Source organism: Entelurus aequoreus, linkage group LG07 (assembly GCF_033978785.1).
Source record: "Entelurus aequoreus isolate RoL-2023_Sb linkage group LG07, RoL_Eaeq_v1.1, whole genome shotgun sequence".
Classification (NCBI taxonomy): domain Eukaryota; kingdom Metazoa; phylum Chordata; class Actinopteri; order Syngnathiformes; family Syngnathidae; genus Entelurus; species Entelurus aequoreus.
Window position 1 is genome coordinate 58,396,236 of NC_084737.1, and position 18,424 is coordinate 58,414,659.

Genomic DNA, 18,424 nt, shown 5'->3' on the forward strand with positions numbered 1-18,424 from the left:
CGATATATCACTAAGCTTTAGAACTTTGTTGTAAAAATCTCCTTTCGCGTCTGTCCCTGACACCCGCATTTCAGGCTGTCCGCTCTGGAAACACTCTGTGGAAACGCTCCACACCTACAGTGCTTGGTGCCTCGTCTGAACTGCTGTGACTTAGATTACCATAGTAACTAGTATATCATGCAAAAGCGCAGATTCCAGCCATTAAAATACTTTGTATAGTTCAAGACTTACGGTACCGTAATTTCCGGACTATAAGCCGCTACTTTTTCCCCTCGTTCTGGTCCCTGCGGCTTATACAAGGGTGCGGCTTATATGCGGCCTGTTCTTCTCCGACACCGACGAAGAGGATTTCGGTGGTTTTAGTACGCAGGAGGAAGACGATGACACAATGATTAAAGACTGACTTTTCATATACGGGTAGGCTGGTTATTTTGATAACGTACAGGCGAGCACTTTGTATTACTTTGCAGCGTTGTATTATTTGTACTCTGCACGAATGCTGTTCGCCATGTCAAAGATGTGAAAGTTTGATTGAATGATTGAAAGATTTATTGTTAATAAATGGGACGCTTTGTGTTCCCAAACAGTCATTTCTGTCCCGACAATCCCCTCCGTGGTAGCAGGAACCCCTATATACTACGCTAATTACACATCAAAACCCTGCGGCTTATAGTCGGGTGCGGCTTATATATGGAGCAATCTGTATTTTCCCCTAAATTTAGCTGGTGCGGCTTATAGTCAGGTGCGGCTTATAGTCCGGAAATTACGGTAATTCTAATGGCAGCTATCGTTTTGATCTTAAAGATCTAAAAAAATGATTTGGGAATGTCCGGCGGGCCAGATTGAAAAGCTCCGGGCCTTAATTTGCCCAGGTCTGGTTTAGAATATACCCATACCTCCATTATACAGCTTATCCATTATTACTATGAATTGATTAACGTGGACCCCAACTTAACAAGTTGAAAAACTTATTTGGGTGTTACCATTTAGTGGTCAATTGTACGGAATATGTACTGTACTGTGTAATCTACTAATAAAAGTCTCAATCAATCAATCAATCAATCAATCCTCATTAGGGTTGCGGGTAAACTAGAGCCTATTCAAGCTGATTTTGGGCGAGGGGTTTGGGGGACTGGTCGCCTGCCAGTAGAGCCAATCGCAGACAACTAACCATTCACACTAATACCTACTGACAATTTAGAGTCTTCAATTAACATAACATACATACAGTATTTCTGGAGAAAACCCACGCACGCACGGGAGAATATACAAACTGTGTTGTGATGCCAAAACGTAGATTTAAATTGAGACATTTCTTAGAAACTCAGGCAAGAAAGGAATAATGCAAGAGATAGGTAGAGAGATAGGATAGTCTTTTCTCTGAAGCTCTGGATGAAAGGTTCCTGAATTGCCTCAAGCACCACCTTGGCACAAGCACTGTGATTTTACAGACGAGTGCTATGAAGGTACCCACACAATTTCAGTGAGTATTTGGATAAAAGTGCAGTTATGGAAATAAATGTTGTCTTTTAAAATTACTGCTGTGTTTGCAATAACATATTTAGAAGGGCCAAAGCTGGAAATGGTTTACTGCTAAAATTAAATTAAGCCCCTTAACGTCCACTCTAGACCTTTAAGATTAGTTTACTCATCGTCTGCTTGTCAAATGAGGGTAAAAACTGCTTACCAGTGCATTACTTACATGGGGCAATGGAGAGTGATAACAAATGTAGGTCAATGTAGCGCACTTTCCCACTGTAATTTGTGAGATGGGAGTAGGAAAGCAGAACCAGTCCAGGGCACACTCCAAACCCTAACTGGATCACTTTCCCCCTTGTCTGATAAAGTTGGAGATGTTAAACTTGAATAAGGCTGGGCTTCATACTCTGCCGACACGATTTCTCTTCACTCATCCTTTTAAGTCAACTAGAAGGTCATTCAGGAAGTCAGCTAAGACAGTTACAGTCTGACTGAAATGATGACAGATTAAAAAACGACAGAGCCAATGTTCGTGGTTCACACGAAACCCAAGCACTACTTTGCTTTTCATGTCAAAAGTGCACGTCAAACTTAAAATAGTGTAAATCCGGCATGTAAAACCATACTTATAGTCACTAACTGCCATGATTTCAGCTATATGTTATCATGTTTGTTGCGAATTTGGATGTGCTTTTGGCACAGGGTGAAAGAAATGGGATCCGCTTGCAAACCGAAGGTAAAGGCAAGCAATTAAACATGACACCGCCTTTCCTAAAAAGGCTCCACATTAACCAATCAAAGCATTACTAGCCATTTGGTTGCTGAGGTAGAAAGTGGGAAGTGTAAGTAAACACTGCCACTGTATGGTATTGACAGGCCTTTGATTTGCCTACAGTAGAGCTATTCAACTGGTGGCCAAGCCAAAATGTCCCGGGAATGACACCAGATGGATCAGAGCTGTCCAAAGTGCGGCCCGGGGGCCATTTGCGGCCCGCAGTTAATCGTATACCGGCCCCCCACACATTCTGCAAAAATTGCAAAATTGATAGTATTGCAAAAATTCAAAAAAACATTTTAAAACAGTGGAATGAGGTGAAATCTAACGAGAAAAAGTTGCAATGTTGACACAAAGCTGCCATGCAGGCTGTTTTTTTTCTTTTTGTCTTTGTTTATTTTTATTTTTTTTGCCATTGCTCGAGAAAAAAAAAAAAAAAAAATCTATGTTACAATGAATTATTACTTAAAAAATGTCACTTTAAAATGTTTTATGTGGAAAAAATATTGCATATATTGTGTGGTTGCCATATAAAAACATCAAAGTTTTATTTGACAAAAGAGCATAAAACAAACAAAATAATAGTTCAAACGTAAAATCGACAGATATATCTGAAGTTGATCTTGTAATTTAAGTGTGAAAAGTAAAAAAAAACTAATACAAATGTATCACTTTATGAGTGGGGGACCTTTTGGATCCCAAATATATTTAGCGGGATTTTATTTAACTTTTTACTGTGATTACTCAAAAATATTAAAGAATTCAAATCAATGGTGTCCTGCATTATTGATCTTTTAGAGCTCTAATTACTAGATACTGCAAATTTCAGTTTCACTATAAAAAACAAAGTTGTCTTTGACAGAAAAGGCATAAAACCTGTTTTTTTTTTTTACTTGATATCAACCTGAAGTTGATATAGAGATGTACTGTAAAAAATAAAAATAATAATTTGACTTATTTTTAACATTTTAATGACTGAGACCCTTGACCCTTGATTGGTCCCCGGGAGCCCTAAAGGTTAAAAAAAAAAAATCTATATATTTTGTTATGGTTTGAAAATGAAAAATATCAAAATGGCCCCCGTATGCTTAAATTTTTCCGTGTGTGGCCCTCAGTGGAAAAAGTTTGGACACCCCTGAGATAGATGTTAAAAAAAACCAAAAACATTTTTGCAGCAGATTCCTAAAAACACACGGGCACTGTTATATAGATGATCTTTGACTAGATTTTTAGCAGTAGGTGCTTAACAGCCAAGTGTTCCTATTACATAGTCAAGATTTCTTTTTACCCACAATTTTTACAGAAAAAAAATCCCTACTTGGATTTTAGGTTTTTGAGTGCTTTTAGGCCAACTGTGTTAATACATTATGTCAAAATGTCAAAAATAGCTGTTCACTCACGCATGTGAAGCTGCATTGGAAACAAAGGAAACCAACAAAACCAAGATAAACACTTTTTAAAACGATTTGTTAAAGGTAAACACAAAAAACAACCCTGGATGCCAGGTGTTGAATGGCATATTTTTGTTGTACATAAAGAATCTTACAATACAATTTGTTTGTTTTTCAGATCTGTACTCTTAAGCGCCAAGCCCGGACTCTGTTCCCGACTGTGCCGGAAAATGCAGAACATGAAGCTCATTCGCTGTTTGCCCAAGAGGTAAAACTAACACGCTAACCATGTATCCCATTGGTTGCAGTTTTATAGAATGAAGCAAAGCCAATAGAAGAAAACACCGGCAGAAGAGAGTTTGGTGACAGCATGTTCACAAATGTTTGCCTTGCAATGAACCTTCCACTCTTACTGTAATGCACAGCAGATGATGCTGATTGGTATGCTACACGACATGTTTCAGCACACTTTGCCCACGTGGTTTTGGGTGTGGCTGGAGCACATTCTGCTTTAGTTTGATACAGATTGGAATGATTCCAGCTTTTACATACCTTTTGATTTGCTCCATGTGTGTTGATAATATACAGAATAAAATATGTATTCTTTCTTTTTCCTTTTCCATCTTCCCACAGTGTATCAAATCCTATAAGTCAGACTGGCATGTGGTCAATTACAAATATGAGGAATATTCTGGAGACTTTTGCCAGCTGCCCAAGTGAGTCTTTTGTTTGTTCCAAGATGGATGTTATTGCTCTGTAAAATGGTATGTGAAGAAAAATGTCTTGTAATGTAAATGTTTTATCCAGAAGCCTCAATGCACACATGAAAAAATCTTATTTGTAAGCTGCAATACCGCATTGGTACCTTAGTTTTTTTTATGCCTGACTTTTTGTAGGACCTAGACAGAATTTTTCCCCATGAATTTGTCCTGGTTTTTGTACAAACCCCAAAACCAGTGAAATTGTGTAAATGGTAAATAAAAACAGAATACAATGATTTGAAAATCCTTTTCAACTTATATTTAATTGACTACACTACAAAGACAAGATATTTAATGTTCGAACTGAGAAACTTGATATTTTTTTGCAAATAATCATTAACTTAGAATTTAATGCCAGCAACACATTGCAAAAAAGTTGGCACAGGGGCATTTTTACCACTGTGTTACATGGCCTTTCCTTTTAACAACACTCAGTAAACATTTAGGAACTGAGGAGACATATTTTTGAAGTGGAATTCTTTCCCATTCTTGTTTGATGTACAGCTTAAGTTGTTCAACAGTCCGGCGTTTCCGTTGTGGTATTTAAGGCTTCATATTGCGCCACACATTTTCAATGGGAGACAGGTCTGGACTACAGGCAGGCCAGTCTAGTACCCACACTATTTTACTATGAAGCCACGCTGTTGTAACACGTGGCTTGGCATTGTCTTGCTGCAATAAGCAGGGGTGTCCATGATAATATTGTTTGGATGGCAACGTCATCAATCAATCAATCAATGTTTACTTATATAGCCCTAAATCACGAGTGTCTCAAAGGGCTGCACAAGACACAACGACATCCTCGGCTCAGATCCCAACATACACTATATTGCCAAAAGTATTTGGCCACCCATCCAAATGATGAGAATCTATGTCCTAGTCACTTGGCCGGGTGTATAAAATCAAGCACTTAGGCATGGAGACTGTTTCTACAAACATTTGTGAAAGAATGGGCCGCTCTCAGTGATTTCCAGCGTGGAACTGTCATAGGACGCCACCTGTGCAGCAAATCCAGTCGTGAAATTTCCTCGCTCCTAAATATTCCAAAGTCAACTTTATGATCAGAAAAGTGAAGTTTGGGAACAACAGCAAGTCAGCCACCAAGTGGTAGGCCACGTAAACTGACAGAGAGGAGTCAGCGGATGCTGAAGCGCATAGTGCAAAGACTTTCTGCACAGTCAGTTGCTACAGAGCTCCAAACTTCATGTGACTTTCCAATTAGCCCACGTACAGTACGCAGAGAGCTTCATGGAATGGGTTTCCATGGCCAAGCAGCTGCATCTAAGCCATACATCACCAAGTCCAAAGCAAAGCGTCAGATGCAGTGGTATAAAGCACGTCGCCACTGGACTCTAGAGCAGTGGAGATGCCTTCTCTGGACTGATGAGTCACGCTTTTCCATCGGCAATCTGATGGACGAGTCTGGGTTTGGAGGTTGCCAGGAGAACGCTAGATTTCGGACTGCATTGTGCCGAGTGTGAAATTTGGTGGAGGAGGAATTATGGGTTGGGGTTGGTTTTTCAGGAGTTGGGCTTGGCCCCTTTGTTCCGGTGAAAGGAACTTTGAATGTTTCAGGATACCAAAATATTTTGGACAATTCTATGGGATGGCACTTCAAGTTCATATGTGAGTAAAGGCAGGTGGCCAAATACTTTTGGCAGTATAGTGTATGTTGCTCCAAAACCTGTATGTACCTTTCAGCATTAATGGTGCCTTCACAGATGTGTAAGTTACCCATGCTTTGGGCACTAATACACCCCCATACCATCACACATGCTGGCTTTTGAACTTCGCACCTATAACAATCCGGGTGGTTCTCTTCCTCTTTGGTCCGGAGGACACAACATCCACAGTTTTCAAAAATAATTTGAAATGTGGACTCGTCAGACCACAGAACACTTTTCCCCTTTGCATCAGTCCATCTTAGATGAGCTTGGGCCCAGCGAGGCCGGTGGCGTTTCTGGGTGTTGTTGATGAATCGCTTTCACTTTGCATAGTAAAGTTTTAACTTGCACTTATAGATGTAGCGACGAACTGTAGTTACTGACAGTACTTTCTGAAGTGTTCCTGAGCCCATGTGGTGATATCCTTTACACACTGATGTTGGGTTTTGATGCAGTACCGCCTGAGGTATCGAAGGTCACGGGCATTCAAAGTTGGTTTTCGGCAATTGTCTATCAACTATATGTGTCCGTTCATTTACAGTAAATGCCTCCATTGTTTATTCTGAATGCCCCGGGCAGATTTCGTACAGCATGGCAACATAAGCTAGCTGAATTCTGATAACCTAAAATCAACAGCAGTGAAAGGAGCATAATATGACATGAAGAGAATATAAATACTTTTAGATATTTAGAGAAAGTAAATAAAAAAAATCCTTCATCTTTAATTATGATCATGATTTCTGGTTGTTAGGCCAGCAGAGAAGGCATTGCTGGCCCTGACGACACACCACTGTTCACTAGGCCACCTTCTCAGTGGCCTAGTGGATAGAGTGTCCGCCCTGAGATCGGTAGGTCGTGAGTTCAAACCCCGGCTGCGTCATACCAAAGACTATAAAAATGGGACCCATTACTCAGCATCAAGGGTTGGAGTTGGGGGTTAAATCACCCAAAATGATTCCCGGGCGCTGCCCACTGCTCCCTTTACCTCCCAGGGGGTGATCAAGGGTGATTGGTCAAATGCAGAGAATAATTTCGCCACACCTAGTGTGTGTGTGACAATCATTGGTACTTTAACTTTAACTTTTACATCTCTCTGGAAATATTTAGATATAAGTCTGGGCTCTGGCTGGACTGATGAAGGATGTTTACAGAGTTGTCCTGAAGATTAGTGTTGTCGTTCGCGAACGATTCGTTCGAAAGAACGAATCTTTTGAGTGAACGTACTGAACCGAATCACTTCATGAACTGATTCGTTCCTTTCTCAGTTCAGTTGAGCTCCGCCGCGACCATGCCGGTATGAGTGGAACTGGCGCATTCTGTGACTCACTGAACCCTCGACGTCGGCGAACGACGCAGCCAATGAGAGGGCGGGGGGAGGGACTGAGCGAACGATTCGTTCACCGCGGATTAACGACGTGAATCACTCAGTGAACGTCAACGCTCTCGCTCTCTGCTCTGCTTGCCCCAATGCCGCGAGTGATTCTCCCCCCGTCGCGGGGATATGTTTCATGCCATTGGCATCCGTTCTCCATTCATTCTCCAAGCTAACGGCTAATGTTGACTCAAGCCACATGAAAACAAACACACGTCCCCATTATCTCAACACATAAAGTTAAAGAAAATCCGTGCAGGCTGAGCAGCAGCGACGCGAGGGGGAGGGGCGGAGGGTAACGTGTAGGGCAGGCTGTTTTGAGAAGATTTAAAATAAAAATAATAACTAATGTATGTAAACATACATAGGCTATTATTTACAGTTATTGCAACAAAAATAAATTTCTCCTTGGGGATCAATTCTGATTCATATTATTATTATCCATTCTACTGCAACTGTTGTTGTTGTTGTTTAGTAGCTATCATCATCATTATAATAATGCTGATTTGCAATTAAACTGTACTGCTGCTGCAGAAGTGATTCGGTACACGTACTGAACTGGCCACCGTGTGGCGTTGTCAGTCACTGATTCTAGTGATCCGTACTGTCAAAAGAACTGCAGAAGAGATTCGGTACACGTACTGAACTGCGGCCAAAGTGTGGCGTTGTCAGTCACTGATTCTAGTGATCCGTACTGTCAAAAGAACTGCCGATCCCATGAAAACAAGCCACATGAAAACAAAATGAGAGTAGACTAGTAGAGGAGACAGAAAGAAGGGGCGGGGGGTAAAGTGTAAGCAGGCTGTTTTGAGAAGATTTAAAATAAAAATAATAACTAATGTATGTACACATACTTAGGCTATTATTTACACAGTTATTGTAACAAAAATAAATTTCTCCTTGGGGATCAATTCTGATTCATATTATTATTATTATTATTATTATTATTATCCCTTCTACTGCAACTGTTGTTGTTAGATTAACGCGAGTCCCTACGCAGTGCGCGAATGTCTGCACTGTACTGTCTGTACTATGCACGGGGGGGGGATGATGATTCGGTGAACGAATTTTTTGAACGAATCAATTTAAGGAACTGATTCTAGTGATTCAGTACAGTCAAAAGAACTGCCGATCCCATCACTACTGAAGATTACTTTGAGAGCTCTGAAAAAGCTTTTATTCCAAAATGTGTTTCTGTAAATTGCTGCCCTCATCTTTTCCTAAATCCTCACTCACTTTGTTCCTGCCGTTGAAAAACCTCCCCAGAGCTTCATGCTGCCACCACCATAAGTCCTGCAGGTGCCTTTGGGCAGACTCCAGATGTGGTGCCATGTGCATTTTACTAAGGCCGGGCCATTCCACCAAACAGGCCTTATTGATGGATTGCTGCAGAGATGATTGTCCTTCTGGAAGGTTCTCTTCTGCACAGAGGAATGCTAGATCCCTGTCATGATTAACGGCCTTCTACCCCAATTGTTCAGTTTAGACGGCCAGCCAGCTCTGGTGCTGGTGGTTTGCCGTTGTCTTCTATATACAAATGACGGAGGCCACACTCCTCATTGGGACGTGCAATGCAGCAGAGATTTTTCTGTACCGTTCCCGAGGCTTGTGCTTTGACACATTCCTGTCTCCAGGACAACATACAATTCCATAGACTTCATGGTTGGTTTTTGTTCGGAAATGTACTGTCAACTGTGGCAATTTTATACAGACAGGTTTTCTAAATCAAGTCCAATCAACTGAATTTACCACAGGTGGGCTCCAATAAAGCTGTAGCAACATACGTTAAAACAGAAGGCACCTGAGCTAAAGTTTGATCTTACTGAAAAAATGTGTGAATACTTTTTTTTTTGTCCTGTCCAGCTACTCAGGCAAATCATATTGTTGATATAGATGCCTATATCGGCTGTAGACATTTACTTTACAAAAGAGAAGTGTGGGATACTTCCTTATTTCGTTATGCCTTATTTGTATTTGACTTTATTAATTGGATTTATATTATTTGGTGCAGCCGGGCCGGAGCAGGAGGGGATAGACAGAGAAGAAAAGGACAATAAATTGCGGGGACAAGAGGGGGATTAGACAGAGACAACAGCAAACACAACAATAACAACAACAACAACAGAACAACATCAGCAAATAGGATATGTACAAATATGATGGTAAAAGTGATAGCAAAGAAGCACTTAGTGAAATAAATAATACAGAAACGACAATGAGCATTATTACACTACAAATGGAGCAATACAAATACCAATAGAAATAGCACTAATGATAATGAATAATAGACTTAGACTTCCTTTTTTATTGTCATTAAAATTTGAACTTTGCAGCACAGATAAGAACAAAATTTCGTTACATAAGCTCATGGTAGTGCAGGATAAAAAAAGCAATAAGGTGCTTATATAAATAAATAAATATATATATATAAATAATATATATATATAATATAAATATAAAATAAAGAAATAGATATATAAATATATATAAATAAATAGATTACTGTTCAGATAAATATATTGCACTTTTTCACATGCGTCCACATTTATGGATGTATGTTATATTGTGTTTTTTATTCCAGCGAGTTAATCCATTTTGGGGGGAGTTGAGGGGATAATTTAATTATGATGCATTTAAGAGTCTTACGGCCTGAGGGAAGAAGCTGTAATAACAATAAGGTGTGAATACTTATGATAACATACAAGTGCTTTCTTCTTTATTTTATATTTTTTATACATTTGAAAAGATTTCAAAACGTTTTATTCATGTTGTCATTATGGGGTGTTTTGTGTAGAATGTTAATCAGAGCAATTGATTCATTATATTCTGGAATAAGTCTGTTACATAACATTTGGAAAAAGTAAAAACTTGTGAATCATTACTACTGTAAATAACTTTTGGAGAAAACATTTGCCACACGTTTTTTCAAACACCAAATTATTTTTTCATGTTGAGAAAATGAGTTTTGTTATCATAATTATAAAACTATATATATTAAGGGTTAAAAATGACTTTTTTTTTTTTCAGTAAAGTATTAAGGCCTGAGAAGCTGGTTGCTCACTTGTTTGAAGTGGATGAAGTGCTGGAAAAAGATGAGGTAAGACATTTTAAAACTCTCCTCTTCATTATGCAAGAAGGGACTTGCAGATGTTGCCACATTTTTATACTATTAATGAATTTAGCATCATCTTTCTCCAGTTTTGGTAAAAATGTATCCGATTGTACTGAACAGAACTCTTTTCCTACGGTCATGTCAGTGCAGAGGGGGATACCGTTGTTTTCTTAGTGTTTTAGGACATCGTGGCAAATGCCGTCATGAGTTGTCTCTGCTCTCCCGCCTGCAGGATACAGCTTCGCTCTGCTCTCACAAGGGAGGAGTGTCTAAACATGGCTGGCTGTCTAAAGGCAACATGAACAGTGCAATCAGTGTTACTATGCGGGTGAGTTCCATAACAACATTCTCCAGTCCATCACAATGTTATCCAGCATACGCCCCGTTTGGATAAGGGATAATATTAGGGAGGGAAAGACCTATACATTAGGCCAGTGGTCACTAACCTTTTCGAGCCTAAGATCCCCGGTCTCAACCAAAAACCAAAGCAAGATCTATCCTGTCAACTGTTTTTATTAATATATGTATATATATATATATATATATATATATATATATATATATATATATATATATATATATATATATATATATATATATATATATATATATACTACCGTTCAAAAGTTTGGGGTCACATTGAAATGTCCTTATTTTTGAAGGAAAAGCACTGTACTTTTCAATGAAGATAACTTTAAACTAGTCTTAACTTTAAAGAAATACACTCTATCATTGCTAATGTGGTAAATGACTATTCTAGCTGCAAATATCTGGTTTTTGGTGCAATATCTACATAGGTGTATAGAGGCCCATTTCCAGCAACTATCACTCCAGTGTTCTAATGGTACAATGTGTTTGCTCATTGGCTCAGAAGGCTAATTGATGATTAGAAAACCCTTGTGCAATCATGTTCACACATCTGAAAACAGTTTAGCTCATTACAGAAGCTACAAAACTGACCTTCCTTTGAGCAGATTGAGTTTCTGGAGCGTCACATTTGTGGGGTCATCTAAACGCTCAAAATGGCCAGAAAAAGAGAACTTTCATCTGAAACTCGACAGTCTATTCTTGTTCTTAGAAATGAAGGCTATTCCACAAAATTGTTTGGGTGACCCCAAACTTTTGAACGGTAGTGTGTGTATATATATATATACACACGCACACACACACACACAAGTGCAGGCCAAAAGTTTGGACACCTTCTCATTCACAACACAACTGATGGTCCCAACCTAATCAACCCTGATAAGGCACACCTGTGAAGTGAAAACCATTTCAGGTGACTACCTCTTGAAGCTCATCGAGAGAATGCCAAGAGTGTGCAAAGCAGTAATCGGAGCAAAGGGTGGCTATTTTGAAGAAACTAGAATATAAAACATGTTTTCAGTTATTTCACCTTTTTTTGTTAAGTACATAACTCCACATGTGTTCATTCATAGTTTTGATGCCTTCAGTGACAAACTACAATGTAAATAGTCATGAAAATAAAGAAAACTCATTGAATGATTTGAACATTTTGTATATTTCTCATTGAGCTTTTTGCTGTTTTCCCAGTTTTCGCTGGTGTTTTTTGTAATGTGCCTCGGGCCAATGACAAACGAGTCACGGGCCACAGATGGCCCCTGTAACACACTTTGGGCACCCTAGTTGTACAAGCTAACTGTTTATGGCCACTATATTCTTAATACCACAGTGTATTTGTTCATCCTATGGTCACGTTTGGTACACGAGTCAGCTTACGTTAGCGCCGGAAGTAGTAAAATCAGCTGTTTGCCTGGCAGGTTTGTCCTGTGTGATAAAATAGGATATAAACAGGGAAGTCTTTCTTTAGCTGCTACCTTGTTTTACCATATATTATTGCCTTTTCACATGTCAATTTTTACTTTTGTATGCACTATAAATCAACCCAAAAACCGTATTTTGGAGCGATGTTCACAGACTCTAGTAGCTGTCGCAGGCGAGCAATAATGGTCGCGGTTGAAGGAAGAGTTGTTTGATGTTGGATGTCCGATGTCCGATGCATTGCAACAGTCGAGGATTTTTGTGATAGATAGATAGATATAGATAGATAGGTTTTTATTGTCGTTGCACAAGTACAACAAAACTTTGTTTTCAGCACAAACCCGTTCAAGATTAGACAAACAGTGTACAGGGTTACAGAACAGGAACGCTGATGGGTCGCCACAAGGCGCCCCATAAAAGATGGGGAAAAAGGTAAAACGCTGGGGAAGGATGAGTAAAAAAAGACAATCTAGACTGGGCTCCGAAGGGGGCCCAGTCTGGAGTGGGAAAAAAACCTCCATAGCAAAGCACATATACATATTACAACATACATCTTGAGATATCTAACAACAGAGGGGAGGGAGTGCGGGGTCATGGTAGTGGGCCGCAGCTCTCAGGCGCTGACCATCCTTTCACCACCCCTATGGGATTTGCGCATGTCATGCTATGCGCATTTGCAAGACGAGCGAGTCTAGTGTGCAGCCGCGCTCGGGGTGTGTGTTTTCGAAAGAGACAGAGGTGAGGCGTGCAGGCGTGTTCAAGGGTTAAAATGTGTGCCTGTTTGCGGGTGGGGGTATCACTGATGTAATATTAATAAAAAAAATGTTTTCAAATATCTTCGCGATAGGGTCCCGAAGATTAACTTGTCGATCGCGATCGACAGGTTTGCGACCCCTGCATTAGGCGTTAACAACTACATTTGTCCAAAGACCAGAATTTTTCTCGGCAGACACAGTAAGGTCCAGATCAGAGTTCTCGTGAAATAAAGTTACTATTGTATCTTAAGTAATACAATGGTTCTTCAACATACAAGCACATTGCATTTCCCGACCAAGCTTGTAACTCAGAACATTTGTTTATTAAAACTATTTGTCCTCCCAAATCATCACAATTTTTGTATTTCTAAAATGCCTTTTATTAAGAAAAAAAAACTTTTGGATAATAAATACTATTTGTATTAAGTATTAAAATAAAAAAATAAAATGCCTTAAAGGCATACTGAAACCCATTACTACCGACCACGCAGTCTGACAGTTTATATATCAATGATGAAATCTTAACATTGCAACACATGCCAATATGGCCGGGTTAACTTATAAAGTGCAATTTTAAATTTCCCGCTAAACTTCCGGTTGAAAACGTCTATGTATGATGACGTATGCGCGTGACGTCAATCGTTGAAACGGAAGTATTCAGACCCCATTGAATCCAATACAAAAAGCTCTGTTTTCATCTCAAAATTCCACAGTATTCTGGACATCTGTGTTGGTGAATCTTTTGCAATTTGTTTAATGAACAATGAAGACTGCAAAGAAGAAAGTTGTAGGTGGGATCGGTGTATTAGCAGCGGACTACAGCAACACAACCAGGAGGACTTTGAGATGGATAGCAGACGCGCTAACCGCCGACCTCACCTTGACTCCCTCCGTCTCCGGGCTGCCGACTGCATCTGTGATCGGGTGAAGTCCTTCCTTGTTCCGTCGATCGCTGGTGAGCACGGGTGTTGATGAGCAGATGAGGGCTGGCGTAGGTGGATAGCTAATGTTTTTAGCATACCTCTGTGAGGTCCCGTTGCTAAGTTAGCTTCAATGGCGTCGTTAGCAACAGCATTGTTAAGCTTCGCCAGCCTGGAAAGCAATAACCGTGTAGTTACATGTCCATGGTTTAATAGTATTGTTGATTTTCTGTCTATCCTTCCAGTCAGGGGTTTATTTCTTTTGTTTTTATCTGCATTTAAGCCCGATGTGCTATCACGTTAGCACCGTAGTTAAAGAGCTTCGCTGATGTATTGTCGTGGAGATAAAAGTCACTGTGAATGTCCATTTCGCGTTCTCGACTCTCATTTTCAAGAGGATATAGTATCCGAGGTGGTTTAAAATACAAATCCGTGATCCACAATAGAAAAAGGAGAGTGTGGAATCCAATGAACCCTTGTAGCTAAGTTACGGTCAGAGCGAAAAAAGATACGTCCTGCACTGCACTCTAGTCCTTCACTCTCACGTTCCTCATCCACAAATCTTTCATCCTCGCTCAAATTAATGGGGTAATCGTCGCTTTCTCGGTCCGAATCGCTCTCGCTGCTGGTGTAAACAATGGGGAAATGTGAGGAGCCTTTCAACCTGCGACGTCACGCTACTTCTGGTACAGGCAAGGCTTTTTTTTATCAGCGACCAAAAGTTGCGAACTTTATCGTCGATGTTCTCTACTAAATCCTTTCAGCAAAAATATGGCAATATTGCGAAATGATCAAGTATGACACATAGAATGGATCTGCTATCCCCGTTGAAATAAAAAAAAAAAAATTTCAGTAGGCCTTTAAGCAATAAGTTAGTCGTAGCTTTATCAAGTTATTTCTGTAGATTTTAAGACTTTCTTTACAGGCTGATTGATTTTCTAACAGATGGGTAGAAGGCATCTAATTTTTGTGAGATATGTTTAAGCTGCCGACTTTGGGAATAGTACCATAGAGCTAACTTCTGTAGTGCAATGGATTTAAGAATTTCTTCGATGAGGTAACAAGCTCATCAATTAGATTTTGACATGCAATGTAAATGTTTGTTGAGTTGATAAAAAAGCATAACATCTAGAAGTGACCATTATATCTACTGACCAACTGGTAAGAATTCAAACATTATTAAGTGTTCAATCTTTCAAAACAATCAAGCCCATTGTTGTATTTTTTTTAATCCTGAAACTTTGCCAGAAAGATTTGTCCCAACATTCTGTGGTATATCGTCAGGGGTGTATCTTGGGGAAGATGGGTGCTCAGCTTCAACACTGTTCAATGCACAGTGACGCTACCACAATGAATGAGAAGAAAGTCACTTCAGCTTTCTCAAAAGTAGCGGATTCTGAACAAAAGTTGAACACATTCTATCAATCAATCAATCAATGTTTATTTATATAGCCCTAAATCACAAGTGTCTCAAAGGGCTGCACAAGCCACAACGACATCCTCGGTACAGAGCCCACATACGGGCAAGGAAAAACTCACCCCAGTGGGACGTCGTGAATGACTATGAGAAACCTTGGAGAGGACCGCATATGTGGGTAACCCCCCCCCCCCTCTAGGGGAGACCGAAAGCAATGGATGTCGAGTGTGTCTGACATGATATTGTGAAAGTCCTGTCCACAGTGGATCAGTGCATACTTAGTGAAATGTAAATCCAAAAGTATATATTTGATCACCAATTTTTTTTTTACATTTTAGGGGAACTTGAGCTTCCCTCTGAGCAATCGCCACTGTTTTACGAAGATATTTTGTTGTAGTCATATGAGTAAATTTTTCTAATTTTCATTCTCTAGTCCTTCAAAAGGAGGTACTTCCACCTGGCTCAGCTAGGGGATGGATCTTACAACCTGAACTTCTACAAAGATGAAAATACCTCCAAGGAACCCAAAGGAACTATCTTCCTTGACTCGTGCATGGGAGTTGTACAGGTTGGCAGGAGTCTCTCACAAACGCACGCCCACACAGAAGGCCTTATATGCAGTTTTGAGTGAAGCACATGTAAAATGGCAATTAATGAATGACATGGCGTTTCATATAACATTTTACCGCAAACATATTCCTAGCCCCTTCCTGCTCTTTCACAATAGCAAATTTCCCTAGATATTAAAATCACCCCCAATTACTGGGCTTGAGTCAAGGTCGGAGTTGTGTGAATTAGTGTTGCAAATATGTTTTAATTATGTAAAAACATATATTTTGCACAAAAAAAGTGAACACATTTTTAGTTATGGGGAGGAATGTGCTCCAAATAAAATTCTGCATAGAACCCCCATTTAGCTATGGGCAGCCCCACTCATGCACACCCACACACACACAAACTGTGTAATGAGATTCAACTCCAACTTTAGTGCACACGTGTCAAACTCAAGGCCCGGGGGCCACATCTGGCCCTCCCCATTATTCTTTGTGGCCCCCGATTGCCTGGAAAGAATGTGCATCAACTTTATTTCCTTTTTATTGATTAAAGTATCTACATTTTGACAGAAAAAAAAGCATGAAGGCATGGAAATGCAGCTCTTAGCTCAATATTATTTGATGCAACAAGCTACAGTAGGAAAGGGATTTATATGGCCCCATTCCTGGGTGGATATCGCATGAGAGGAAGGGGGGGGGGGGTGGGTAATCATTTTGCAATGCAGTCTGCTGAAAATGAGGGAAAGCTCCACTCTACATAGCAACTGACGCTGTGGTCAAAGTTTGAATGGCAGCTTAAGTGGATAGTGCACTCCCGCAATTCGTCACGTTTCATGTGTCAGGTAAATCGCGACAAATAGTGCCCTTAGAATCCCATTCCTACTGTATTCCTTGCCTTTGTGTCATTCAAATCCTTTGCTTATGAAAATTCTACACTAGCTGAAATTAAGTTGTCACTTTGACTATTGATTCCAAAGAAGGGTTTCCATTAGTTTGTTGGTAAACAACGATAATAATCCAACAAAATGGAAATTGTGTAATAGTATCATGAAGCGGCCCTCCAAGGGCTTTGGTGTTTGCGATGTTGCTCACGATGAAAATGAGTTTGACGCTCTTGCTTTAGTGAGTAAACAAACCAAGATAATTGTTCTCAATTTTGAATCTCTGAATGTGTCAATCAGAATTAAGAAATATTATCTTTAAAAAGGTGCAATATTTTATAAAGATCTTAGATTAGATGCTGTTGAGTTTGTAAGTGTACTTAATGTGTGTATATAACAGCATGCTAATTCATTTAGTTTGCCAGCTAATCAAGTAACTAATTGGATGAAAATGTTTTACGTTAACTTGAGTCATATTACTTTAAAGTAACAGTACTCTTACTTAGTACAAAGTTTGGCTACCCTACCCACCTCTGACTTTTGGGGAATGTAAATGCTCCTGTTGCACCTCGGTCGCACTAGACTAGGGGTGTCAAACTCGTTTTTATTGAGGGCCACATCGCAATGGTAGTCCTCAGAAGGTCACCAGTAAGAGTGTTAATTATAAATAGAAACGTATGATAGCCTCTCTACACAATTTGCATAGGAAATTGTGATTGATTATTATATTTTTAATTAACAGATTGATAGATAACTTGCTTTAAATCGTAAGTCAATGTGACAATCAGATATTTAAGAATTCATTTTTGATAACCAAAATACTGTTTGGCATATCTTGCATGATCAGATAATATTAGAGTTTAGAAGATATGCAATTGCATGTATTATTTTTTGTTTCAAAATCAACAAAACAAAATAAATGCATTTAGCTCGAAAGTGCTTTATTGATGCACAGTATTTCCAGCCTTGGATGACGTGGCATGCCAGATCTGGGCCTTGAGTTTGACACCTGTGTGTTAGAGATTTGATGTAAGCATGCATTCATAGTGTTTTATCTTTTGTTTTTCAGAGCAGTAAAGTAAGAAGGTTTGCCTTTGAATTGAAGATGCAGGATAAGAGCACATTCCTGTTGGCCGCAGACAGTGAACAAGAGATGGAAGACTGGCTCAGTACCCTCAACAAAATTCTCCACAGCAGCTTTGAACAGACCATGCAGGAGAAACGCTACAGGGACTTACAAGATGGTATGTGTCTGCATATATATCAGGAACTGTATTTATTATTAGAATATTTAATATGAATATCAATTTATCTATCCAATCGTCCATTTTCCAAGATCCTATCCCAGTTAATCACACAGCACATAGAGAAAGAAACCCATCAATAAAACAGATACTACCTTGGAACAAAAGTCAGCTGGTTATATATATATATATATATATATATATATATATATATATATATATATATATATATATATATATATATATATATATATATATATATATATATGTATATATGTATATATATGTATATATGTATATATGTGTATATATATATA

The 18,424-nt window shown here is 39.3% G+C and overlaps 1 protein-coding gene across 5 annotated transcripts in view; it reads left to right on the forward strand.

The window, feature by feature from the left end:
* Positions 1-18,424, forward strand: part of LOC133654080 (dedicator of cytokinesis protein 9-like) — a 201,796-nt gene that overhangs the window by 58,708 nt on the left and 124,664 nt on the right. For all 5 annotated transcript variants that reach the window (XM_062054078.1, XM_062054083.1, XM_062054081.1 and 2 more), the window contains exons 3-8: positions 3,824-3,913; positions 4,279-4,361; positions 10,470-10,539; positions 10,787-10,882; positions 15,862-15,996; positions 17,933-18,107. In XM_062054078.1, coding sequence (XP_061910062.1) covers positions 3,824-3,913; positions 4,279-4,361; positions 10,470-10,539; positions 10,787-10,882; positions 15,862-15,996; positions 17,933-18,107 — 649 coding nt within the window. The remainder of the gene's footprint in view (positions 1-3,823; positions 3,914-4,278; positions 4,362-10,469; positions 10,540-10,786; positions 10,883-15,861; positions 15,997-17,932; positions 18,108-18,424) is intronic.